The sequence below is a fragment of the Haliotis rufescens genome, unplaced genomic scaffold, assembly GCF_023055435.1.
Source record: "Haliotis rufescens isolate VD_foot unplaced genomic scaffold, xgHalRufe1.0.p SCAF_12, whole genome shotgun sequence".
In the NCBI taxonomy this organism is placed as follows: domain Eukaryota; kingdom Metazoa; phylum Mollusca; class Gastropoda; order Lepetellida; family Haliotidae; genus Haliotis; species Haliotis rufescens.
Genome location: NW_025963802.1, coordinates 27,932,916 through 27,960,468, shown reverse-complemented (window position 1 = coordinate 27,960,468; position 27,553 = coordinate 27,932,916). Strand labels below are relative to the sequence as shown.

Below are 27,553 nucleotides of genomic sequence, written 5' to 3'. Positions count from 1 at the left end.
TGTAGCATGACACTTGCGTGCAATATGTTTGACTGATACTTGATCTTTGACCTTTCTGGTTATAGTTTTGATTAATCCACTCACTCATTCATTGAAAAGTTGGTTTACAAACGTACTAATCAAGAATGCATACTTTATTAGGTAGATTTAGTCATTAAAACAAATTTGCATACATGATGTACTCGCATTGATACACGAATCTACATCAGATACGGGGGCACGGGTGGCCCAGTCGTCTAAGGCGCCGCGATTCGGTGTGCAGAGTTGCGTTCCTTGGGCATGCCAGATACCTATGATTTTGGGTTCGAATCCCGGTTCCCCCGATTATGTTTCTAGGTTTGTCAGCACCATACCCGTGCTCGTGGGTTTTACCGAAGTGGTAAACGTCCGAGACCTGCATCACTTCGGGCCTTCCTCCCACATTAAGCTGACACGTCGTGATATAACTGGAATAATGTTAAAAGCGGCGTTTAACCCAACTCACTCACTCACTCACTCACTACATCAGATACATACGTGTTTCATATTTAAAAAAATTCTTTGTTTGTTGTGTAAACCCGCACTCAGCAATATTCCAGATATATTACGGAGGTCCGAAAATAATCGAGTCTGGATCAATCCAGTGATGGACATCATGAGCATCGATCCACAATTGAGATACGATGACATGCATCAACCCATGCAGCGACCGTTAGTCGCCTCTTACAACAAGCATAGTCGCCTTTTACGGCAAACAACGGTTGCTGAAGATCTATTCTACCCCGGATGTTCACGTGTCCATATAAAATGTAATGTACATGTAGATTTAAATACAGTTTCACTTAGACTCGCATGTTGTCTTACTGGAATTTGCTGAACAACGAGAATCAATCAGCCCTTTGAAAATCAATGTGTACAAATCACTTTGTTTGTTTGATGTTTAACGCCGCAATCAGCAATATTCCAGCTATATGACGGCGGTCTGTAAATAATCGAGTCTGGGCCACACAATTAAGTGATCATGAGCATCCATCTACGCATTTGGGATACCATCACATGCATTAACTAAGTGAGGGAGTCTGACCACCCGATCCCATTACTTTTGCGGCAAGCATGGGTTGCTGAAGACCTATTCTACCCAGGATGTTCTCGGGTGTACAAATCAATACTGACCTACAATACTGTGTGTATTTGTATGTAGAGCAGATGCGAGGGAAGTTAATTATGAAAGGTCTCAGATAGTAAAACAAACTGTCTCTGTATAGCGCTCCTTTTCCCCTTTGAAAATCCGAATAGTTTTAAACGTAAAGCAATTTGAAGAAACTGATGAGAATGTAATATCAACTGAATCATACATGGTCTATCCAGTCAGGTCTGTGACGTCTGACCTAACCAACTCATCGTTAAATCTTATATCTTGATATCCGTGAAGATCCGGGGTAGAATAGGTCTTCAGCAACCCATGCTTGCCGTAAAAGGCGACTATGGTTGTCGTAAAAGGCGACTAACGGGATCGGGTGGTCAGGCTCGCTGACTTGGTTGATGCATGCCATCGTATCTGGACTGATGCTCATGACATCAACCACTGGTTTTACAGACCGCCGTCATATAGCTGGAATATTGCTAAGTGCGGCGTAAAACAACAAACAAACAAACATCTTGCATGACTAGGCTGACATGTGCTCGTCAAACGTGGCCGGTGTCACAGGGTGAACAGAGGAGCATTTGGAAGTCACTTGCCCAAGTAGCACCACGTATTGCATGTGTTTCTGTATGGCGCAGGACCAACTCCTCAGATGGTGCAAGTCTATTGTTCACCTAAACCAACACGGGGTCATGTGGAACAAGTCAAAATAGGGAATCCATAAGGCCTTCCATAAGGCCTTTTGAAAGCTTTACTTGGGCCTTAAATGTTGTAACCTTGATCAAACAAATGTTGAGTCAGAGTCGTATGACCCTCTTTCAAATGTTGGTAGAAAGAGCATGCTCGATTGTACATCAAAGTTGTGAAAGGTAGACACCAAAGTCTGGAGCTGCTGGAACATTGCTCGACATCCTTCTTCTCATACAGCCTTGTAAAGAGATATCTCTACTTCTTGTCGAAATGTCGTACCCCAATATCTCACGTAGATGCTATCAATGAGGAAGTCCAGCATTACACACATTGTATTCTCAGTAAACTTCAGATGACATTTGCAATAACATAAAATAACGTATGCAGATGATGCGTAAACGAAAACCACACCGCGTGCATCGTAAGAGGTGTAATGAAAAATAAGGCAGTATGTCTTGTTTATATATTCCATGTTACAATGCATTCACAAAGTTTTATAGCGGAATAGAAGAGCAATACAAAGTGCAGGTTACAGAGATAGTTCTCGGACTGACTCCAGTGGAGGAGCCGGGACTGGTTCTGCCGCTCCGCACCGCATGGGAGTGGTGGCACCCTGCAGCATCTGGTTCCTACTCCACAACAGCAGATGTAGTTGGACAACAGGTCATTGTTAACCTGCATCGAGAAATTGAGTGATTGATATTTTTGTAAAAATGACTTATGTTTTTACAAAAAAAATAGTATGCCTCAATGCTAATGTAAGTTATTCGTGCATATTGCTTCTCTCTCAAGTGTCCATGAGTGTTCAGGCAATGGAACACGGTCTTCACGTGGATGCGGCTTCTGTAACAGACTCAACTTGGTTGGTTTACTAGACCACAAGTTTTGATAGTTAAAAATCTTTCTCACTTGACATTCAGTTGGACAGTTCTGTATTTCACAAGCCTAAATGAAAAAGCCAATTATTAGCAATAACTATACGTAAATGTGTTTTAAAGGCCTTCGAGTTATGATGTTTGGTCGGGAGTGATTTCATTTAGCATTAAAACGGCCAACGATTTTCCAGATTTCTTGGCTATAATGAACCCGATGTAAAACCTTAGCCAGTGGTGCTGGTTGCTGAGGTGACAAGAGAATTGTAGGCGCCCGTAGAGTTAGTTTCATCTAAGCTCACTCTCCTGAGTAAACAACAAGACATTAACCTATTTCCTAAGTGTTTCTCTTTGCTTGTAAGCAGCAGAATATCTGCACTTGTATACAGCAGAAGTAATTCAAAGTTAACATATCGTTTTGAGTTTCAACGAATTCAGTAAATTAGTTTTGGTGTCACTAGATTGTCTACACCAGCCTCATTTGTTTCCAGGCCCCCGTCGCATGGCCGGAGAGTTGCCGGTGCAGCAGTGGGCAACGGACAAGCACGTTCTTCTTATGCAAATTGTGTGAGTGGCGGGTTCTACCGGTAGGGCAGGACATTATTACCTGTTGCCTTCAGTGATATTCAGTGATCCATTCATATACTTTTCATTTCTGTTTTTCCCTTTATGCTCAATGGAATCTGTTTCTGCAGATATTCGAGACTGATTATTCTCGGGCGTTGACATTTTGAATTTACAAAAGCGTGTAGCAACATATGACACACATATATGTAAGCACAATGGATATATTTCTTACCTGTTATAACGAGATTGACCATTTTCACCATCAGCGGATGGGTGTTGACGACACACGTGTATGTGCCTTGGTCTGACTGCCTAACCCAACGTATACGGAGATCCCATAGCCAGGGCTGAGATTGCTGAATACTGAGGCGCGTGTCTTTAACGAGGACTTTACTGTCGAACGTCAACCACGTGGATGACGGGTCCTTCCACACCACCTGAAGCATTGAACAGTTCATTTAGATAACGTGGACAGATAAAGTTTACTGTTCTATCGAAGTGTTACGTGTAAATGAAGTGAGTGAATGCATGTTTAACACCACAATCAATGTTCCAGGTATATCACGGTAGTAAATACTCGCCCCTAGTAGTCGATGGTAGAAACTGCACGCTAGTAGTCGATGGTAGAAACACGTCGATAGTAGTTGATGGTAGAAACAACACGCTAGTAGTCGATGGTAGTGACAGCACGCTAGTAGTCGATGGTAGAAACACCTCGATAGTAGTCGATGGTAGAAACAGCACGTTAGTAGTCGATGGAAGAAAAAACTCCCTAGTAGTCGATGGTAGTAACAGCACGTTAGTAGTCGATGGTAGAAACACCTCGATAGTAGTCGATGGTAGTAACAGCACGCTAGTAGTCGATGGTAGAAACAGCACGTTAGTAGTCAATGGTAGTAACAGCACGTTAGTAGTCGATGGTAGAAACACCTCGATTGTAGTCGATGGTAGAAACAGCACGTTAGTAGTCGATGGTAGAAACACGTCGATAGTAGTTGATGGTAGAAACAACACGCTAGTAGTCGATGGTAGTGACAGCACGCTAGTAGTCGATTGTGGAAACACCTCGATAGTAGTCGATGGTAGAAACAGCACGTTAGTAGTTGATGGTAGTAACAGCACGTTAGTAGTCGATGGTAGAAACACCTCGATTGTAGTCGATGGTAGAAACAGCACGTTAGTAGTCGATGGTAGTAACAGCACGTTAGTAGTCGATGGTAGAAACACCTCGATTGTAGTCGATGGTAGAAACAGCACGTTAGTAGTCGATGGTAGAAACACCTCGATAGTAGTAGATGGTAGTAACAGCACGCTAGTAGTCGATGGTAGAAACTGCACGCTAGTAGTCGATGGTAGTAAGAGCACACTAGTAGTCGATGGTGGAAACAGCACGCTTGTAGTCAATGGTAGAAAGACCTCGATAGTAGTCGATGGTAGAAACACCTCGATAGTAGTCAATGGTAGTAACAGCACAATAGTAGTCGATGGTGGAAACACCTCGATAGTAGTCAATGGTAGTAACAGCACGTTAGTAGTCGATGGTAGAAAGAGCTCCCTAGTAGTCGATGGTAGTAACAGCACGTTAGTAGTCGATGGTAGAAACATCACGTTAGTAGTCGATGGTAGTAACAGCACGTTAGTAGTCGATGGTAGAAACACCTCGATAGTAGTCGATGGTAGTAGCAGCACGCTAGTAGTCGATGGTAGAAACAGCACGTTAGTAGTCGATGGTAGTAACAGCACGTTAGTAGTCGATGGTAGAAACACCTCGATTGTAGTCGATGGTAGAAACAGCACGTTAGTAGTCGATGGTAGAAACACCTCGATAGTAGTCGATGGTAGTAACAGCACACTAGTAGTCAATGGTGGAAACACCTCGATAGTAGTCGATGGTAGTAACAGCACACTAGTAGTCGATGGTGGAAACAGCACGCTTGTAGTCGATGGTAGAAACAGCATGCTTGTAGTCGATAGTAGAAACTGCACGCTAGTAGTCGATGGTAGAAACACCTCAATAGTAGTCGATGGTAGAAACACCACGCTTGTAGTCGATGGTAGAAACAGGACGTTAGAAGTCGATGGTAGAAACACCTCGATAGTAGTCGATGGTAGTAACAGCACGTTGGTAGTCGATGGTAGAACACTTCAATAAAAGTCGATGGTACAAACATCATGCTAGTAGTCGATGGTAGAAACACCTCGATAGTAGTCGATGGTAGAAACAGCACGTTAGAAGTCGATGGTAGTAACACCACGATATAAGTCGATGGTAGAAGCACCTCGATAGTAGTCGATGGTAGAAACACCACGCTACCAGTCGATGGTAGAAACATCTCGATAGTAGTCGATGGTAGTAACAGCACGTTGGTAGTCGATGGTAGAAGCACTTCGATAGTAGTCGATGGTAGTAACAGCATACTAGTAGTCGATGGTGGAAACAGCAGGCTTGTAGTCAATGGTAGAAGCACCTCGATAGTAGTCGATGGTAGAAACACCTCGATATTAGTCGATGGTAGTAGCAGCACGCTAGTAGTCGATGGTAGAAACAGCACGTTAGTAGTCGATGGTAGTAACAGCACGTTAGTAGTCGATGGTAGAAACACATCGATTGTAGTCGATGGTAGAAACAGCACGTTAGTAGTCGATGGTAGAAACACCTCGATAGTAGTAGATGGTAGTAACAGCACGCTAGTAGTCGATGGTAGAAAGAGCACGTTAGTAGTCGATGGTAGTAACAGCACACTAGTAGTCAATGGTGGAAACACCATGCTAGTAGTCGATGGTAGTAACAGCACACTAGTAGTCGATGGTGGAAACAGCACGCTTGTAGTCGATGGTAGAAACAGCATGCTTGTAGTCGATAGTAGAAACTGCAAGCTAATAGTCGATGGTAGAAACACCTCAATAGTAGTCGATGGTAGAAACACCACGCTTGTAGTCGATGGTAGAAACAGGACGTTAGAAGTCGATGGTAGAAACACCTCGATAGTAGTCGATGGTAGTAACAGCACGTTGGTAGTCGATGGTAGAACACTTCAATAAAAGTCGATGGTACAAACATCATGCTAGTAGTCGATGGTAGAAACACCTCGATAGTAGTCGATGGTAGAAACAGCACGTTAGAAGTCGATGGTAGTAACACCACGATATAAGTCGATGGTAGAAGCACCTCGATAGTAGTCGATGGTAGAAACACCACGCTACCAGTCGATGGTAGAAACATCTCGATAGTAGTCGATGGTAGTAACAGCACGTTGGTAGTCGATGGTAGAAGCACTTCGATAGTAGTCGATGGTAGTAACAGCATACTAGTAGTCGATGGTGGAAACAGCAGGCTTGTAGTCGATTGTAGAAAGACCTCGTTAGTAGTCGATGGTAGAAACACCTCGATGGTAGTCGATGGTAGTAACAGCACACTAGTAGGCGATGGTGGAAACAGCACGCTTGTAGTCAATGGTAGAAGCACCTCGATAGTAGTCGATGGTAGAAACAGGACGGTATTAGTCGATGGTAGAAGCACTTCGATAGAAGTCGATGGTAGTAACAGCATACTAGTAGTCGATGGTGGAAACAGCAGGCTTGTAGTCGATGGTGGAAACAGCACGCTTGTAGTCGATGGTAGATACACCTCGATAGTAGTCGACGGTAGTAACAGCACACTAGTAGGCGATGGTGGAAACAGCACGCTTGTAGTCAATGGTAGAAGCACCTCGATAGTAGTCGATGGTAGTAACAGCACGTTGGTAGTCGATGGTAGAAACACTTCAATACAAGTCGATGGTAGAAACACCATGCTAGTAGTCGATGGTAGAAACACCTCGATAGTAGTCGATGGTAGAAACAGCACGGTATTAGTCGATGGTAGAAGCACCTCGATAGTAGTCGATGGTAGAAACACCACGCTACCAGTCGATGGTAGAAACATCTCGATAGTAGTCGATGGTAGTAACAGCACGTTGGTAGTCGATGGTAGAAACACTTCAATAAAAGTCGATGGTAGAAACACCATGCTAGTAGTCGATGGTAGAAACACCTCGATAGGAGTCGATGGTAGAAACAGCACGGTATTAGTCGATGGTAGAAGCACTTCGATAGTAGTCGATGGTAGTAACAGCATACTAGTAGTCGATGGTGGAAACAGCAGGCTTGTAGTCGATTGTAGAAAGACCTCGATAGTAGTCGATGGTAGATACACCTCGATGGTAGTCGATGGTAGTAACAGCACACTAGTAGGCGATGGTGGAAACAGGACGCTTGTAGTCAATGGTAGAAGCACCTCGATAGTAGTCGATGGTAGTAACAGCACACTAGTAGTCGATGGTGGAAACATCACGCTTGTAGTCGATGGTAGAAACAGCACGCTTGTAGTCAATGGTAGAAAGACCTCGATAGTAGTCGATGGTAGTAACACTGTTGGATTTACAATTCAAATATCTTGGTGGATTGTGAAACGAAAGATTATGTTTGTAAGTTATGGTCAAAGATGTCTTCTTGTAATTTCATCTTAAAGCGGGGAATATGCTGATAGTGGCCTTCCATAGTTGCCTCCCTTTTTGGGGGAAATATATATTACTGTCTCTCACAGACAGATCTACTATCGCATCAATCGACTGATCAATATGTGTATATATCGGTATATGAAGAGCCTTGAGTGGGATGAGTGAGTGAGTTGGGTTTAGCGCCGCTTTGAACGGTATGTCATATAAAAAATAACTTCAAGAAGATTCACCCTGGGGCAATTACAATACGCATATTTATCACTGTGTCATAGCATTTTGAAATCTGAACCGGAGACTGTGTATAAATGACAATCACATAATCATATATTAATAATACTTTCCAAATCAAATATATTTACCAATTACATATCGGATTCTCTGAATATCGCAAAGAACAATGATGAACGAAGCGTTGTTTATTATCTTCGAGGGCAAACATATCGGGGTTCACAAAAATCATATGTGCCCTAGGGTCACATCACATCACGAGACAACAGTGTATTGTTTCCGTCATCCTGATGGCATTGTTGACCTTATTCGAATGTTATTGTGACGTGGGGTCGGAATGACGTCACACTAGAAAGACATTATAGCCCAAGATTGTTGCCGTCGTTGGATAAATTGTGGTTCCGCTGTTGTTGCGACTTAAATTGTTGTCCTTATAGGTAAACACTATTATTCGTCTCTGTATGTAGACATCTTCTTTGGTAATAAATAGAATATTATACTCGTGTTCATTATAATATCCTATATTTATTTCACGATGAAACATTGTTCTATCATGACGTCATTTCTGGAGAAGCGAACATGCGTTCGCAACTTGATGACGTCGTATATTGGACGAGGTTATTTTGGAGAAGGGAGTGTCTAGTGAGTTGTTCCCCATAGATGTAGCTGGGCAACGCAGAAAAACATGTTGGCTGAACGATAGGATCCAAAAGTGGGAGAGAAATGACAATCGGTATTGTTGGAAAAGGTACAGGTGATCGACGTGAGGATTGTGAGAATATGCGGGAAATACCCACCAGTGCAGAAAATGGACTTCTTTTGAGGGAGTATTTAATAACGGGTAAATATTTTTAAAGCTTGTACATTTTTTTATTACCCTTAAAGAGTCTGTACATATCTCATATAAGAAATAAACGACTCGCCATCGTTGTTTATCGTACAACAACACACTCCCACTCGTCGTTTATTTCTTAAGTAATCGCCAAAGGAAACCATCACGCAGACAAGACAGCATCTTGTTAATCCGTGCTGCCTTGTCCGAAAAAGGCTACATATAATTCACGTGATTACATACACGTGCCTTTGCAACCTGCTAATCAACTGTATGTTGCATGCATACTTTACCCGATGTCGTCCTTTGGAGGTCACAGTACAAGGCAATATGGCAGCCGTGCCCGCTTCGGCCGTCACAGTCACTGGTGCGTCGTCAAACACAGCCTCCGCAGATCCTGCAAATTAGCAGTCCATTTTTCATTAATGAGACTAAACGTAAAGCACACGTTTTTATTTCATTTCTTCATCCTACCTATGGTTAGAATTAAAATTGGTTTTTGAGGTCATATTGTTTCCCCCACAAATTAGAACAAGCTGAACAAGCGCTGCGCCGAACCACGGTGTTCAGTGTATGTTTGGTTCACTGTTATAAGCAGTGTGTTGAGTTTAATCCTGTTTTAAAACATTATGTTACATAGGGTGTTGGTTTCTGTGGATAACAAAACCTTGGTGAGGCACCTCGATCATAGACATTTACCATTTGATTAAATCCATGTGCACATACATACATCGCACAGTCCAAGGAACCAACGGATCCTGCTACAATAAACTCTGCACAACGATTTACGGGATCTTGAAGCCAAACATCAATGAAGATGCGCTGCGAAGCGCGTCGGCAACAAATACATCCCGTCAGTGTTCCTTCATTGGCATCCCACACTAACGCAGCGCGTCGCCAACACATGTCATCCCGTCAGTGTTCCTTCATTAGCACCCAACACTAACGCAGCGCGTCGGCAACAAATACATCCCGTCAGTGTTCCTTCATTAGCATCCAACACTATTGCAGCGCGTCGCCAACACATGTCATCCCGTCAGTGTTCCTTCGTTAGCATCCAACACTAACGCAGCGCGTCGGCAACAAATACATCCTGTCAGTGTTCCTTCATTAGCATCCAACACTAACGCAGCGCGTCGCCAACACATGTCATTCCGTCAGTGTTCCTTCATTAACATCCAACACTAACGAAGCGCGTCGTCAAAACATGTCATCCCGTCAATGTTCTTTCATAAGCATCCCACACTTACGCAGCGCGTCGCCAACATACGTCATCCCGTCAGTGTTCTTTCATTAGCATCCCACACTAACGCAGCGCGTCCCCAACACATGTCATCCTGTCAGTGTTCTTTCATTAGCATCCCACACTAACGCAGCGCTTCCCCAACACATGTCATCCCGTCAGTGTTCTTTCATTAGCATCCCACACTGGCGCAGCGCGTCGCCAACATACGTCATCCTGTCAGTGTTCTTTCATTAGCATCCCACACTAACGCAGCGCGTCGCCAACATACGTCATCCCGTCAGTGTTCTTTCATTGGCATCCCACACTGGCGCAGCGCGTCGCCAACATACGTCATCCCGTCAGTGTTCCTTCATTAACATCCAACACTAACGAAGCGCGTCCCCAACACATGTCATCCTGTCAGTGTTCTTTCATTAGCATCCCACACTGGCGCGTCGCAAACATACGTCATCCCGTCAGTGTTCTTTCATTAGCATCCCACACTAACGCAGCGCGTCCCCAACACATGTCATCCTGTCAGTGTTCTTTCATTAGCATCCCACACTGGCGCGTCGCAAACATACGTCATCCCGTCAGTGTTCTTTCATTAGCATCCCACACAGGCGCGTCGCCAACATACGTCATCCCGTCGGTGTTCCTTCATTAGCATCCAACACCAGCGCAGCGCGTCGCCAGCACATGTTATCCCGTCAGTGTTCTTTCATTAGCATCCAACACTGGCGCGTCGCCAACATACGTCATCCCGTCGGTGTTCCTTCATTAGCATCCAACACCAGCGCAGCGCGTCCCCAACACATGTCATCCCGTCAGTGTTCTTTCATTAGCATCCCACACTAACGCAGCGCGTCCCCAACACATGTCATCCCGTCAGTGTTCTTTCATTAGCATCCCACACTGGCGCAGCGCGTCGCCAACATACGTCATCCTGTCAGTGTTCTTTCATTAGCATCCCACACTAACGCAGCGCGTCGCCAACATACGTCATCCCGTCAGTGTTCTTTCATTGGCATCCCACACTGGCGCAGCGCGTCGCCAACATACGTCATCCCGTCAGTGTTCTTTCATTAGCATCCCACACTGGCGCGTCGCAAACATACGTCATCCCGTCAGTGTTCTTTCATTAGCATCCCACACAGGCGCGTCGCCAACATACGTCATCCCGTCGGTGTTCCTTCATTAGCATCCAACACCAGCGCAGCGCGTCGCCAGCACATGTTATCCCGTCAGTGTTCTTTCATTAGCATCCAACACTGGCGCGTCGCAAACATACGTCATCCCGTCAGTGTTTCTTAATTAGCATCCAACACTAACGCAGCGCGTCGCCAACACATGTCATCCTGTCAGTGTTCTTTCATTGGCATCCCACACTAACGCAGCGCGTCGCCAACATACGTCATCCCGTCAGTGTTCTTTCATTGGCATCCAACACTGGCGCGTCGCAAACATACGTCATCCTGTCAGTGTTTCTTAATTAGCATCCAACACTAACGCAGCGCGTCGCCAACACATGTCATCCTGTCAGTGTTCTTTCATTGGCATCCCACACTAACGCAGCGCGTCGCCAACATACGTCATCCCGTCAGTGTTCTTTCATTGGCATCCCACACTAACGCAGCGCGTCGCCAACATACGTCATCCTGTCAGTGTTCTTTCATTGGCATCCCACACTGGCGCGTCGCCAACATACGTCATCCCGTCAGTGTTCTTTCATTGGCATCCCACACTAACGCAGCGCGTCGCCAACATACGTCATCCCGTCAGTGTTCTTTCATTGGCATCCCACACTAACGCAGCGCGTCGCCAACACATGTCATCCTGTCAGTGTTCCTTCATTGGCATCCCACACTAACGCAGCGCGTCGCCAACATACGTCATCCCGTCAGTGTTCTTTCATTGGCATCCAACACTGGCGCGTCGCAAACATACGTCATCCCGTCAGTGTTTCTTAATTAGCATCCAACACTAACGCAGCGCGTCGCCAACACATGTCATCCTGTCAGTGTTCTTTCATTGGCATCCCACACTAACGCAGCGCGTCGCCAACATACGTCATCCTGTCAGTGTTCTTTCATAAGCATCCCACACTAACGCAGCGCGTTGCCAACATACGTCATCCTGTCAGTGTTCTTTCATAAGCATCCCACACTAACGCAGCGCGTCGCCAACATACGTCATCCCGTCAGTGTTCTTTCATTGGCATCCCACACTGGCGCAGCGCGTCGCCAACATACGTCATCCTGTCAGTGTTCTTTCATAAGCATCCCACACTAACGCAGCGCGTCGCCAACATACGTCATCCCGTCAGTGTTCTTTCATAGGCATCCCACACTAACGCAGCGCGTCGCCAACATACGTCATCCTGTCAGTGTTCTTTCATAAGCATCCCACACTAACGCAGCGCGTTGCCAACATACGTCATCCCGTCAGTGTTCCTTCATTGGCATCCCACACTAACGCAGCGCGTCGCCAACATACGTCATCCCGTCAGTGTTCTTTCATTGGCATCCCACACTAACGCAGCGCGTCGCCAACATACGTCATCCCGTCAGTGTTCTTTCATTGGCATCCCACACTAACGCAGCGCGTTGCCAACATACGTCATCCCGTCAGTGTTCTTTCATAAGCATCCCACACTAACGCAGCGCGCCGCCAACATACGTCATCCCGTCAGTGTTCTTTCATTAGCATCCCACACTGGCGCAGCGCGTCGCCAACATACGTCATCCCGTCAGTGTTCTTTCATTGGCATCCCACACTAACGCAGCGCGTCGCCAACATACGTCATCCCGTCAGTGTTCTTTCATTGGCATCCCACACTGGCGCAGCGCGTCGCCAACACATGTCATCCCATCAGTGTTCTTTCATAAGCATCCCACACTAACGCAGCGCGTCGCCAACATACGTCATCCCGTCAGTGTTCTTTCATTAGCATCCCGACCCGTGAAGATCCGGGGTAGAAAAGGTCTTCAGCAACCCATGCTTGCCGTGTTGATACATGTTATCGTATCCCAATTGCGTGGATCGATGCTCATGATGTCAATCACTGGATTGTCTGGTCCGGACTCGATTAATTACAGACCGCCGTCATAAAGCTGAAATATTGCTGAGTGCGGCGTTAAACAACAAACACCACACACCCCATTAGCATCCCACACAAACGCAGCGCGTCCACAGCAATTTGTTTGCATGGCTCAAGAAGCGTGTTTTGCCGCCTTCAGCCCCGACGCGATTGGGAATGTCCCCAAAGTGGCGTCATTTCCTTTATTAAAAAAAAGAATCCGTTTGGAAACATCAATTGCTTTTGATATCTTTATTAGCAACTAAACAATTCCGAAATGACACACAGACGAAGTGATGTGGATATTAGAAGTGGAGAAACATCCCTGCTTATACAACATTGACTCACCAAACTATATAATGTCACAGATTTGCACACAATGCTCGGAAGGTCATCAGTCGACTTCCAGTTCCAATAACAATAACAGAAAACTGTTCACAGACTCTGTTTCACTGGAACAAACTCGGCACATGTTATTTGTCTGGTTTGTTTTAGGGGGAGTTAGGAAAGACATAATTGGCTAAGATAACTTTCTTCACACATTCGATATTGACTTTTTCTCTGTGGTAGATTCTCTACCTATCAGCAAGAATACATTTTTAACAACCCTCTGGCTACGAAATAATATCACGGACAATATATCCATTTGTCTTCTCCGCTGGGGATACTTAGTTCAGGGTTGTTAATAGCTTCCTATCCGTCATGTATGGCACGGTCCTCGGTGTGTCTACATATCATGTATAAATGACATTCATTAAACATACAAGATAAAAGTCAATTATATTGTTTTACCTTAATTCTATTTTTTTATGAACTGCTGCTGTGCTGCGCTGCTCTGAATTTGGGTTAAAAAACCCGCCCCTTAGGACCGCGCAGCGCTGATTCAGTGTGACCTTCTACGGTGGCCCCCAAGGGACATGGAGTCTGTTTTTCAATATTTTGATATTTCACTTACTTTTATAGTAATCTTTTGCAAACTAACACAATTTATCATACAAAAATGTGATACATCATGTATAAAAACAACCGAAAACATGGAAAATGTACTTTCAAGTAGCTATTGAATCGCTGAAATGTGAAGCAAAAATGTCAAAAACTAAAATGGACATGTAATAACTAAAATGAAAATACAGAAAACTATTTCCACCGCGGTGATAATATTCCCACTCACTCACTCACTCGTGATGGACGGGGCCAATGCAGGTGTGTCAAGTTAAATGTGTGATACAAACTACACTCAATTTGATATGCTAATTCCTTGACCTGCGCTCTTATTATCACCGCGGTGTAAATAGTTTTCTGCATTTTCATTTCAGTTTTTGACATTTTCGCTTTTGTTTTTGACCTTTTTGTTTTTGTTTTTGTTTTTGACATTTTCATTTTAGTGTTTGACCTTTCCGTTTTTGTTTTTGACCTTTTAATTTTAATTTTTGACCTTTTCGTTTTTGTTTTAGACATTTTCATTTTAGTTTTTTGACATTTTCGCTTCACTTTTCAATATCTTCTTTATACATGATTTATCACATATTTGTATGACAAATCGTGTTAATTTGCAAAAGCTTACGATAACAGTAAGTGAAAAATCAAAATATTGAAAAACAGACTCCATGTCCCTTATGGGCCACCGTAACCTTCAGACCACTGAGTCTGTCGTGCCCCACAACAGCGTGGGAAATTGACGCGCATCCGTTTGGCGATGCAATCCTTCCGGTAATTTTTGAAGTTAAGCTTCCTCTTATTACTATGATAATATATAGCTGACATAGTGTCATGTTAACATAGTAATCATTGAATGATACGATTTGCAGAATACTAAAACTATGTGTTGTTTCATGTTTGTTTGTTGTTTAACGCCGCACTCAGCAAATATTCCAGCCACATGACGGCGGTCTGTAAATAATCGACTATGGACCAGACAATCCAGTGTTTGACATCACGAGTATCGATCTACGTAATTTGAATACGATGACATGCATCAACCACCAGAGCCTGCTATAAGTCGCCTCTTACGACAAGCATAGTCGCCTCTGACATGTCTTACGACAAGCATGGGTTGCTGAAGACCGAATGTTCCCGGGTCGTTTCATGTTAGTGACGTCCTTGGGTTGTTGGCCTACATAGTTAAGAGGACAACTATATCCAATAGCAAAGAGCGTGTGTCATGCAAAGATTAACATTCAGATAACGTTATTACTTCTGGCATAACCATGGATGTGATCAGGGTATTCTGATCGAACTGCTTCGCATACAGATTGGTTCCTGGAAATATATGCGTTACGTCACCTTCATTTTGATGACAATTTAGCCGTTAATCCTGCAGGAATTTCCTCCTTCTTTAACACCCAAATACGTTCGGACAGAGTAAATATAACAAATACCGAGGCTTGCAAAAATGATCACAGAAATCTAGAAGTGCGTTTTGGCAATATGTTAATTACATTTCTGGGTTGTACCAACAACCGGAACTACTTTTTGAATTCACAAAAAAATCACGAGACGCCATTCAATTTTACAACTACAAGGCCGAACTAAAGGAATCTCATGAAAGCGAGAGACACTTGCACACCCTTTATTAAACCAAACAAGATCCCACGCATCAAATTCGCTTTGCATTCTATGCATAGGTTACACCACGAAGACCCAGTGTCTAATCGTGTGAAATGGTTAATTAAACCACGAGGCGCGCAACGATTAGACACTGTGATCCGAGTGGTCTAACATACTTAAACCATGGCCAACATTTATAGCGCCTAAAATGCTTAAAAAACAATGTTTTGTTCAAGGTAGTTTGAAAGATACTCAGGAACTCTGTGCTCAACTGTGAGAACACTGTGTGAGTCGGCCCTGTGTGAAGCACGTGAAATATGTTCCCCGTGCCTTTCTCACGTGCATCTCGCACATTGCCAATTTCGGTTATGAAATGCAGACCCCGGAGCAAGTATTCCATTCATTTTGGACCAACTCGAGCACATTTATTAATCAACTAAATATTACTTGCCCATGTTGATGGGCCTATTATGAGGAAACATAGCCCTGATCAATATAATAGTAATTTCGTTTCTGTCTGTTTGTTTCGTTGAACGAAAAGCTACCAAATCATAAGTACTTACAAAATACTAGAATGCATAGAGTAACATACTGTATAGAAAATGCATAAAAATATTTCGCAGTTCATAAACGAATCCCGCCATGGTTTAAGTAAGATCTAGTTATGCAAAGAGCAACTACAGACATTATATAATCGAGCTATATCCATGTGCAATGTACAACAACCGATAGATCTTCCCCTGAGGGTCCCTATGAGCGTAACACAACCGACCACTTTCGCGACTTTCAATTTGATTTGAAGTGAAAGGTTAAGCGTGGTGAAATAAAGTCTGTTTAAACTCTCTGGACAGGTATCCAAAGTTGCAAAAGTGGTCGGGTGCGTCACGCTCATGGGGACCCTCGATCTATTGATCGGTAGTTGTACATTGTAAATGGATATAGCTCGATTATATAATGTCTGTAGAAGCTCTATGCTTAACTAATATAGAATGCAAACCGAATTTGATCCGTGTGACAGTCGTGTTTGGTTTAATAAAGTGTTTGTAAATATATCTCGCACTCATGAGATTGACTCAGTTCTGCCTTGTGGTTGCAAAATGAATGACGTCTCGCGATTTTTTAGGAATGAAAAAAGTAGTCCCGGTGTGACAGAGGTCACGGTTGTCCAATCAAAACGAATTAAACAAGGTCAACCTTGTACGACACACGTGTGACGTACGGATTTAGTATCTTACCACCTGTATCTTCACCTCGTGGGTAATAATCTCTACACATGCACGATCCGTGAATATCCGGGGTGGAAAGGGGGCTGTACAAGGCGACTATGCTTGTCGTAAGAGGCGCCTAACGGGATCGGCTTGTCAGGCTCGCTGACTTGTCATCGATTCCGATTGCGAGGATCGATGCCCATGACGCCAATCACTGGATTGTTTGGTCCAGACTCGATTGTTTACAGACCGCCGTCATATAGCTGGAATATTGCTGAGTGCGGCGTTAAACAACAAACCAACCAACCGACTATAGTGCAAATATCATTTCACACTTATCAATGTATTGTTTACATCATCCGTACGACATTGTTGACGTCATCCGGAATGACGTCACACTAGAAACGACGTCATAGCTGAACATTGTTGACGTCATTCGACAATTGTGATTTTCTAAGACGGCGGTCGTGATCAGGGGCACTCTCCTACCCAGAGTTCCATGCGGCCGGCAGCCAGCTAGCATAGTACCTCTGCCACAGGCCAGCGCCATGTGACGATTCGTCACATCTTTCACAGTCCATTCAACATATTGCATATGCTTTTCATCCGTTTCATGTTTGACAAGTCTACACATTTTCATAAACAAATGTCAAAGAATGGCTAATTTTTATTGAGAAAGTATGCAAATACGTAAAAATCTACTTGTTTTTGCGTAGTTATCCTATGTTTACATTGGTTGTACGGCTCCACGTGCTGTCATCGAAGCCCAACGGAGAGCTAGCGACTTTGATGCATAAATATATATTGTCATGCAACTCACTGTCGCAGTTGTAGTAGCATATCTATATATTTATGCAAAACAGTATGTAAAGCGCCCCCAAATACTTGCATTAGTCCGTTCTATACTGATTTCTGAAAAAGCGCGTTTGTTTACAAACAAGAGAAAAGTCCGGTCACGTGATATGCAAATTAGCCTGTGGCAGTGGTGTTATGCTGAGTCACCACTGCGACGGAGTGTGGATCAGGGGAGCTCAATATAGAATACTAAACGAGCTCCCGTGTAATACCAATTTTATGAAACGAGTGAATAGTTGTGGTATCTGACGAGCGAAAGCACGCGATGTCGTTGAATAAGCAAAGGGATGTTGAGAGCTTTCAATATTTGTTCGTGAAAGGTGCTCCGAGAGTACAAAAGCACGTGTTTTGGTATTACACAATGTGTAATACAGCTGTATGTTTATTAAACGGGTGATTTCTTCACGTGCAAGTAATACAAAGGATTACGAAACAATGGCTAATAAAGAAATTAACACTCTAGCATGTGTGCCATACTGACCTTATGAAACTCGTGTAAGAATCATGTTTTACCCCCGTTTTCGCTCAGGAAATACAAGTATTCTGACACTCGTTTCGTAAATTCAGTATGACACACAGGCTCGTATAATAATTTCTTTACATTGAACTTCTTCATGACGCGAAGTTAACTCCATCTTCCCAAGGAAAGAGCGTCCACTTGCCTATTTGTCAAAGTAGAAACGGAGCACTGAAATAGGCTAGTGGACACGCTTACCTCTTGAAGATGAGTTGACACACACATGTACATACATAGAGCTTCTTTTTTACGTCAAGTTACTACATAACATTAAATCAATATACACAAGATATAGTCAGTGTAGGTGTACACCATGTAGTGACACTGTGCAGAATATGTCCATTTGGGCACGCCAGAAACCTATGATTTGGGGTTCGCCCCCATGTTTCTAGGTTTGTCAGCACCATACCGTGCCAGTGGGTTTCACCAAAGTGGTAAATAGATATCTGTCACCTGCATCGCATGGTTTTACTCCCACAATAAGCTGATACGCCGTGATATAACTGGAACACTGTTATTTTAAAGGCGCCGCTGAACCAAACTCACTCACCAACTTATAATTTTATCAACAGCTATGTAGGGATGTCAATCAGTCTTGTTACAGGCCGGCGGATGTGCTACCTCGGTACGGTCGTGCACTGTATCAGTCCGCTCGAAATCGTCTTCCATACCAGTTACACATGTTCATGTTAACGTCCTACAACGATAAGGGGCGATGGGGTATCCTAGTGGTTAAAGTGTTCGCTCATCACGCAGAAGACCAGGGCAATACAATGTGTGAAGCTCATTTCTGGTGTACCCCGCCGTGATATTGCATGAATATTGCTAAAAGCTGCGTAAACCCATACTCACTCACCTATAACGATAGGCAAATGGTACCGGGGGTCTATTTTCAAGGGAGGGAGTCATCTTGTAGTGGCAGATTGCAAGAATCCTTTCAACGCTTAGTTAATCTTAGTTAACAAAGCGTAAATCTTAGTTAATCGTGAAATGTTCTTTTTAAACAACAAACAGCACGTACCATATCCATAGTTCACCATGACCAAGAACAGCACCGCACACAGCAGAGTCGCCATACTTTCACCGGCCAGTCCTCCACAAGCAATGGAGGGAGGGGCAAGCAGAGGCACGGTCAACTCTAGCTGGTGATACCAGTATCCGGTGAGGGATGAGAACACCGGCGACAATTAAGGTGTAAATTACCGGTCTCGGGGGAACCTGACATTTCCAAATGTCATTGCTTTAAAACGTACACGAATATTGAAGAGCGCAGGTCAAGGAATTAGCATATCAAATTGAGTGTAGTTTGTATCACACATTTAACTTGACACACCTGCATTGGCCCCGTCCATCACGAGTGAGTGAGTGAGTGCACGACTACATGTGATGGCCAAGTCACCTAGGCATGAAAATACTGGAAACACTTCCCCGGAACATCAACAGGAAGCGAGGAACACCCGATTTTAGATTTTTGCCTACCCATCGAAACCATAACTGACTTCAAGATTTTGACAATGGAGCGTGCTACGAGACGACACAAATCTATTTTCAAAACACAAACCAGATCACACTGTTCTAATGAATTCTATCATAATATTATGTCGATTAATCATTGGGGATTCTGGATTAGAATGGTCCCGAGCAACCCATGCAGGTCGTAAGTGGCGACCAAATGGATCGGGTGGTCAGGCTTCGTGTCTTGGTCAATGGCATGTCAATGTGTCCCGAAGGTTCGATCCCCGGCTGTGTCATGCCAAAAGACGTAAAAAGATGGTACAAGGACTGGACTAAAACAAGGACTGGTCGATTCAGAGTCTGTATACTGAGTATGAGTAGGGTATTCATGTTAAACTGAGGCATGGTATCTCAGTCGGCTAGCACTCCAAAATTGCATTAGTCTAGACTAGTACAAGCAGGCACACACACCTGAAAGGTATGCAGCATACACGTTGATATATAAGTGCAACAATCTTGTTAACCTCCATTTCACCGCACCACCATTTCTTGTATAAACATAAGATAAAAAATGTCCTACCATGTTTTGTACATTTTAAGAACGATTTAAAAATAAGATACTATATTGTAAAGACTATTCTTTGAGTGAAAATAGTCTTAATTAGTTTTATACCAAATGGACAATGTATCATGGTTTATTCAAAGAACACATACGAATTACCACTTAGAGAAGCTGTTATAAAATCTTACATTATAATGTTATGAATTAGCCCTAATCTTATGTGTGTGAATAGTGAGTGAATGCTATCTGTGTGTTGTTATTGTCAAAAACCCTCCAAAAAACTATCTTGATTGTAAGTTCTACATGTGTTTTTTTGTTTTCTCAAGTTAAGCACTGTAGTTCCCTGGCAACAGAGATATATATGTAACAGGGATACAGGAATAAAAAAAGTGTCATGTATTGTTGCTGGGATTGTCTGATGCAGACTCAATTATTTATAGACTGAAGTGTCACATAGCTGAAACATTGCTGAGTTAAACACAACACAATTACGCAGGTGACTTCACCATGGAACTAACTGCCACAGTACCTGAAAGGACACTGTTGGCATCCTTCGAACCTCCACTGAAGGCTCACCTCTTGGGCTTGCACTATCAGGTCCAATTGTGTTGCTCTCATAAACCTTGTATATCATAAATTTGCAACAGCACTTAACTGTCGATAAAAACCATTGACTAAAAATAATAACAAAATATGTGAAGATTTTAGGCCGCGAATTGCAGCAATGGATAACTTGTTCACACTAACTGCTCATGTACTTAAATATTCAAGTAAATGTAGAAGAGGTATACTCCATGCTGCCCTTGTGGACTTTAAAAATGCATTTTAATCTGCAGAAAGAAAAACATGTATGTTCTCCAGATGTGGACTACCTGTCAACCTGTCAAAATGTTGAATATGATTCAATCTATGCCTTCTTCTATTTCAGTATGTATACATGGAACAGTGGTCTTACCACATATTTCAATAGCCCTCTTAGACTAAAATACTGTTGTCTATTAAGCCCAATTTAATTTCACTTTTTAATGAGTTTTGATACATGTGAAGAGAGGCATGCAATTTTCGCCCGATTTACATGAATTGATTTTATTGATGTTATAGAAGTAACTTCGACTATTGATGACTCCAGCTTGAAATTCAACAAGAGCAGTGTCACATTTGGCCTTTAATAGGGAAGTCACTATTGAATGTTTCCAAATTGGATTGGACATACTGAAAACTCCCAATTTTCAAAATATTTGATTTAAAAATTAAACCTATACTTCTTTATGGATGCGTATATAGTATATTAATTACAGATAGTCGAATATTCCAAAATCTGAATGATTATGTACACATTGTGACCTGTACAATATTGACCTTTATCATTTCATCTATGTATGTACATCCTTAGGAGACATTTGAAAATATTACACAGCAATAGAAATTGGCACTAGTCCTATAGTCCTTGCCAAACTGCCCAATAGTTAAGGTATCCCAAGGACTAGTAGAAATTGGCCATTATTAAGGGTTTCGCTATATGTTATCATCATAAGGACTAGTGGACTAAAACAGTTAGTTTCTAACCCTGAAATTACATATCAAATATATATGTAAATTACTATACATTCTACCTCAGGTCCAACAATTTTCTTGCTTTGTGGCAACCACAAATTATCAAGATCAAAATTTTGTCATGTTATATTTCAAATAATTCCTTCAAGAACACAAATGTACTTAAATGAGTGAGCGAGTGAATCGTATTTAATGGTATTCAAAAGTATTTCCCGTTATATCACAACGTACACTTGAGGCCAAATTAATTTGTTCAAACAAACCGCCAAACTCCCTTGTCCCCCCACCCCCTGAATATCAAATGGTTAGTCCTGAATCATAAAGCAGTATACCTGGCTATCGTGTGACGTGGTGCAATGAGAATCAACTTGTTGAATCTGGTGCATTACATAAATGGAATTATAAGTCGTGATGCTAAAAACACATTGCCTTTCAGAATGTTTATTCTCAGTTCCTATGTACATTCATACTTCAAAAACGATGAAATCATGTTAAGTTCACACATCTAACAGTTGCAACAGGATAATCATTTAATGTCACTAGCTTTGTGCTATTCCTGCCTCCTTGGCTAACATGGCCATCTCCACTGAAACACAACAGTTACAGAATCAGTACCATCCCTTGTCCCATACAGAAAGACCAAATGTTTTATAAAATATTCAGCATGTATTCAGTTAACTACATACATGAAAATACACAATGTTTTACAAAATATAGGTGGAATATAGTTTACTTGCCTCATCAGAGTATCAGTAGGTATATAGTTTTATAGACTCATCAGAGTTAAGGTCAATGGTCAAATTCAAGTTAATAAAAAAATAAATGATTTGAAATAAAAAGAATTTGCTTATAAAGCATTGTCCTGCATCAGTGCATTATGAGGACATGTTACAAACCTTTTTCAGCCTGGATTTTCTCCTCCTTGAGTTTGGCTTCCCGGATAACCCTGAGCTTGTCCTCTTGTTCCTGGATCACCACCTCCTTGGCACTCAGCCGATCTGAACACACAACACAATCATATGTCATATATATACTGGATCACTACGTCCTTGGCAGTCAGCCGACCTGAACACAAAACATAATCATATACATGTATCACATATATACTGTATCACAACAACCTTGGCAGTCAGACGATCTGAACACAAAACATAATCATATACATGTATCACATATATACTGTATCACAACCACCTTGGTAGTCAGACGATCTTAACACATAACACAATCATATGTCATATATATACTGGATCACTACGTCCTAGGCAGTCAGCCGACCTGAACACAAAACATAATCATATACATGTATCACATATATACTGTATCACTACCAACTTGGCAGTCAGACGATCTGAACACAAAACATAACCATATACATGTATCACATATATACTGTATCACAACCACCTTGGCAGTCAGACGATCTGAACACAAAACATAATCATATACATGTATCACATATATACTGTATCACAACCACCTTGGCAGTCAGACAATCTGAACACAAAACACTTACTCATATATACACATATATACTCACTGACAAGAGAAACGTGAATACCATACATGTTGGTTAATAGATGAAGAATTACTCACAATCAAGAGATATGAGATAATTTGATGCACAAACGAACATACTGTTTTGTTGAGTGAACCGACACTCATGAACGCATCACATGTAACGCCACATGTGACTTGAGATGCACCATTTGTCTCGTGCAGGACTTCACATGCAGCATATCGTAATAAGAATATAGACACTCTGTGGTGACACTTTGGCTGATTGTAAGTTAAGTCATTAAGAAGTCATTAAGTGGTACACATTGGAAACATCTCTTCTTTACATACATACTTCTCTCTATATTTCAATGGTTCACGTTTCTTTTGACAATAAGATTATATACTGGATCACCATTTCCTTGACAGTCAGCCAATCTGAACACAAAATACTCATGTATCATATATATACTCGATCACACACAAAACAGTTATTCGTACAATCACATATATGCAGTCAAGTCTCATTAATCTGACAATCGCCTTCATCCGACACTAACGATGTGGATCCATTAAATCAGTGCTATTTAGACCAATTAATCCAACAGTCTCCCTCTCCGACCCCAACACAACTAATTTGAAACGATATGCTGAAATTACTCCTTAACAGTCTTGTTAATCCGACAGTGATCAGCGTACTCTGTGGTAAGCAGACCGTAAGTTCACAGCCCCGTGTTTTGATGTGAGACGCGTCGGCTAGTGGCTGCTAGAAGCTTACTTAAAAATAAACAATTAATGCTTTAAAATAAACAAAACATGATAAATCATGTCTAGATTATCTCAGTCTCATTAAAATAGGATCTAAGTTCTTACTATTACCGCTGAAAACATTCCATTATGGGTCATGTCAGAACGATCGTTTGCGAAATTTGAATGACCAATGAAATTACTTAACTGGAAGTCAACATGAGCCAAGAGAAAGCAGCTTTCTTGAGCTTTGAAGCACTAATTATAAACTGGGGTCTTCCATTCAAGACTAGTTTTCAAAAGTATTTTGAATCAGTCGGAAAGCCCTATGTTAAGTGTTTTGAAGTTGCACGATTAGAAAACGTAACAACGCTAACAATAGAACATGACAGTATGAATATTTCCTTTTTAATTACTTCATTACAAAGCATATGTTTCATGTAGTCTGACACTGTTACAGACATTTGGGGATTTTAAGCACACGAAGAAAAACGTTAAGATGTGCAATTTTCCATCTGCATGGAGCATGTGGAGTGAGAGGCATGAATGGCTAACTTACTATGAAGAAAGAGTTTTAATGTACTGCATGTTGTGCAAAGTAAGAAGATGAATGTGTTTCCAGAACAGTAGGCCTGTGAAGATCCGGGGTAGAATAGGCCTTCAGCAACCCATGCTTGCCGTAAAAGGTGACGAACAGGATCAGGACACCCCAAGTGCGTAGATCGGTGCTCATGATATTAATTACTGAATTGTCTGGTCCAGACTCGATTATTTACAGATCACCGTCTTATAGCTGGAATATTGCTGACCAACCAACAACCAGAACAGTATGTGGTGCAAGCAGTTCTTCTGGTGTGCAGTCAATTGTTAACTACAGCCTGCACTAAGTGCAGTGGAGAAAAAGACTGAAATCACATCCTGTAGTTAGCTCTGTTAATGATATCCCATGTCGTAACGTGTGAAATCTACTGAAAATGATACTTATAGCGATGTTCGGGCTAGTAGGCTCAAATGTATTTTGCACCGACTGATATACTGAATCAAATGACGAATAATCTCTTAAGTACTTACTGAGTCTTGAGCTGCCATATATGACACCTGTTATCAAAGCAGCATATCTGCCAAACTGAAAATGTAAAGGGCAAATAATATCATTTCATAAATATCTTATTGACTTGAAACAATGGAATGCTTGATGCAAAGTTTTACACTGGAATACAGTATGATATACAGTATCTGTATGATAGCATGCTAATATTCACGATTTTCACATAAGTGTGCAGATTTACGTATTTCCCTCTTTCATAGGTGCAAGAACATTCCACTAATGCTACTGCTAGTGTTATGATATGACGCAGAAAGGTTACAATGCAGGGATATCATTGCTAATATTTTTGTTCATAACCAATATGCAAACTGTTATTAAAACGGTTATTAATTCTCATATAGTTTAACATATAGTCTAATGCTGTATCTTGAAATTGTAATGTTTAGTTTGATTCTTAGATTCATCATTTCATAGTGGCTGTAGACTGACTTCAAATATGTTAAGGACTTGGAACATGACAGTTTGTATGGCGCAGTGAACACAAAATCCTACCAGTGGACTATCCTAGTTTGGTGTGTGTAGTTGTTGTTTACCGCCACACTTAGCAATATTCCAGCTATATTCCAGCGGTCTGTTCCAAATTAAATTTTGCGCAGTAAAATATACAGGTGACCTAGCATTGAGAACACAGTATAGTCATCTCCTAATTATAGGCTAAATGCCACATTTACAATCTTAGGCACCGGAAAGCTGTTTTCCAAGGGCAAGAACTACATTGGGCATGCCTTTTGTTGCGTAATTTACCAGTTATGTGTTTCTGCATTTCAATTAACCAAAATAACAAAGCAAAGACATAACGTCAGCGAGTCAGTTACACAGATGACAGGCGTTAGTGACTAAAAAGATACACACTTGCAGGTCTTAGGTTGATAAACCTCGAGATCTGCTACATGGTGTAGAACTTCATTCTGACATGCATGTATCGCTGAATATACACAAAAACCTCGCAAGGATTCTTGAGCCGTATCATTGACTAAGGTTATCATGACCGAGTAAAACCAAATACAAATTCAACGTCAAATTCAGACATACTAAGTGTTTATCAATGAACTGTGTAAAAATATAATGCAATAACAACACTAACTCGAATTAATGGAGAGATACTTTTCGGAGCTCCTAAGGTCGCCATGTTGAGAGAAGCAAGGACGGTTGATACGAAAAGTTGTCGCGGACACTTGATCTGGAATCCGCTGTGTAGCAGTCGCATTCAGCGTGATATCGCACTGTGGTGTCAGAGGCTGAGGAGATCATAACAGCTATTTAAATGGATCGGGTGTCTACAGTGTTCGATGTGTCTGTTGGTGTATTATCGAGCTTAGACGGCATAGACCACACCTTGTACAGCCAGCCGGGGATATGGTAAGTCTTGAATCGAAACCCGCAATGATATATCATATATGGCTTTCTTCTGTTACATCTGCTTCATAAGACTGATTTTTATGATGGTATGCATGGCTTCATGTGGTTAAGAAACTACCACCGTGTTATTTATATCAAACCGAGCAATCCCGTTTAGATCTGCTGAAGGAAAAAATGGTACCATTCCAGGCCTCCTTTTTTTTTTCAATACAGCGAAGGCGAAAATGTGCGAGATCATAAAAGTATATCGAAATATTATTATTTGCATTTTTGTGTTGATAACCGACCCTAAGAATTTTTTTAAAGGGCCGCAAGCGAAACGTAAACTAATCTAATGTTTCCCCAATAAGGTAACTGCGCGAAGGAGTAGCTATCCATGTGTGACTATGGCACTGATCAATGGCACCTGTTGTCGAAGGCGCGGAGCAGATCCTGTGATCGTGGGTTCAAATCCCAGATTTCCCCTGGCCGCGTTTCAAGGTTTGTAGGCTCCATTGATCTCGTGCTCGTTGATTTCACCAAAGTGTTAAATGTCTAGGACCTGCTTCACTGCAGGCGTTCCTCCCCACATAAAGCTGACACTCGATCCGTGATAATGTTCAAAGCGGCCAACGTACGTATTATCATTTGAACTAACTCATGTTTATTATTGCAAAGCAACAAGTTGATAGCAAAAGAGAATCAGAGCTGAAAACCGAGGAGGTGAAATGTGATACTTGGGGAATTTCTGGTGTTGAATGCCCATTTAATATAAGGTGCAGATCATCCTTCACTTTTGAGGAATTGATCAAACAAACAGTTGTCATCATCTTTATCAGGCCGAATTCAGCAAAATGTACGTTTCAATATTTTTTAAAGATAACACATACTTTTTACTAAATGTAGTAGAAGTACTTGGCGAAGTTGACAACTCGCATATTGAAAGTGAAATGAATACTGTATTAACACTAAATCTTAAAAATTGTGAAAACATTGGCATGCTTTAACAGATACCCAAAGAGAAAAAACCCATCAAATCATCAAATCATT

The 27,553-nt window shown here is 42.0% G+C and overlaps 2 protein-coding genes across 2 annotated transcripts; both read right to left on the bottom strand.

The window, feature by feature from the left end:
• Positions 1–2,260: 2,260 nt before the first annotated feature.
• On the bottom strand, positions 2,261–19,422 carry LOC124116503. Its single transcript, XM_046477854.2, has 4 exons — positions 19,264–19,422; positions 9,105–9,208; positions 3,485–3,689; positions 2,261–2,488 (listed from the first exon to the last, which is right to left on the bottom strand). The coding sequence occupies exons 1-4, from the start codon at positions 19,316–19,318 to the stop codon at positions 2,484–2,486; spliced, it is 369 nt and encodes a 122-aa protein (XP_046333810.1). The 5' UTR covers positions 19,319–19,422; the 3' UTR covers positions 2,261–2,483.
• Positions 19,423–22,238: 2,816 nt separating this feature from the next.
• On the bottom strand, positions 22,239–26,400 carry LOC124116260 (ATP synthase subunit e, mitochondrial-like). The gene is made up of 4 exons (XM_046477523.2): positions 26,250–26,400; positions 25,129–25,183; positions 22,710–22,811; positions 22,239–22,399 (listed from the first exon to the last, which is right to left on the bottom strand). The coding sequence occupies exons 1-4, from the start codon at positions 26,370–26,372 to the stop codon at positions 22,353–22,355; spliced, it is 327 nt and encodes a 108-aa protein (XP_046333479.1). The 5' UTR covers positions 26,373–26,400; the 3' UTR covers positions 22,239–22,352.
• Between the last annotated feature and the right edge of the window lie 1,153 nt (positions 26,401–27,553).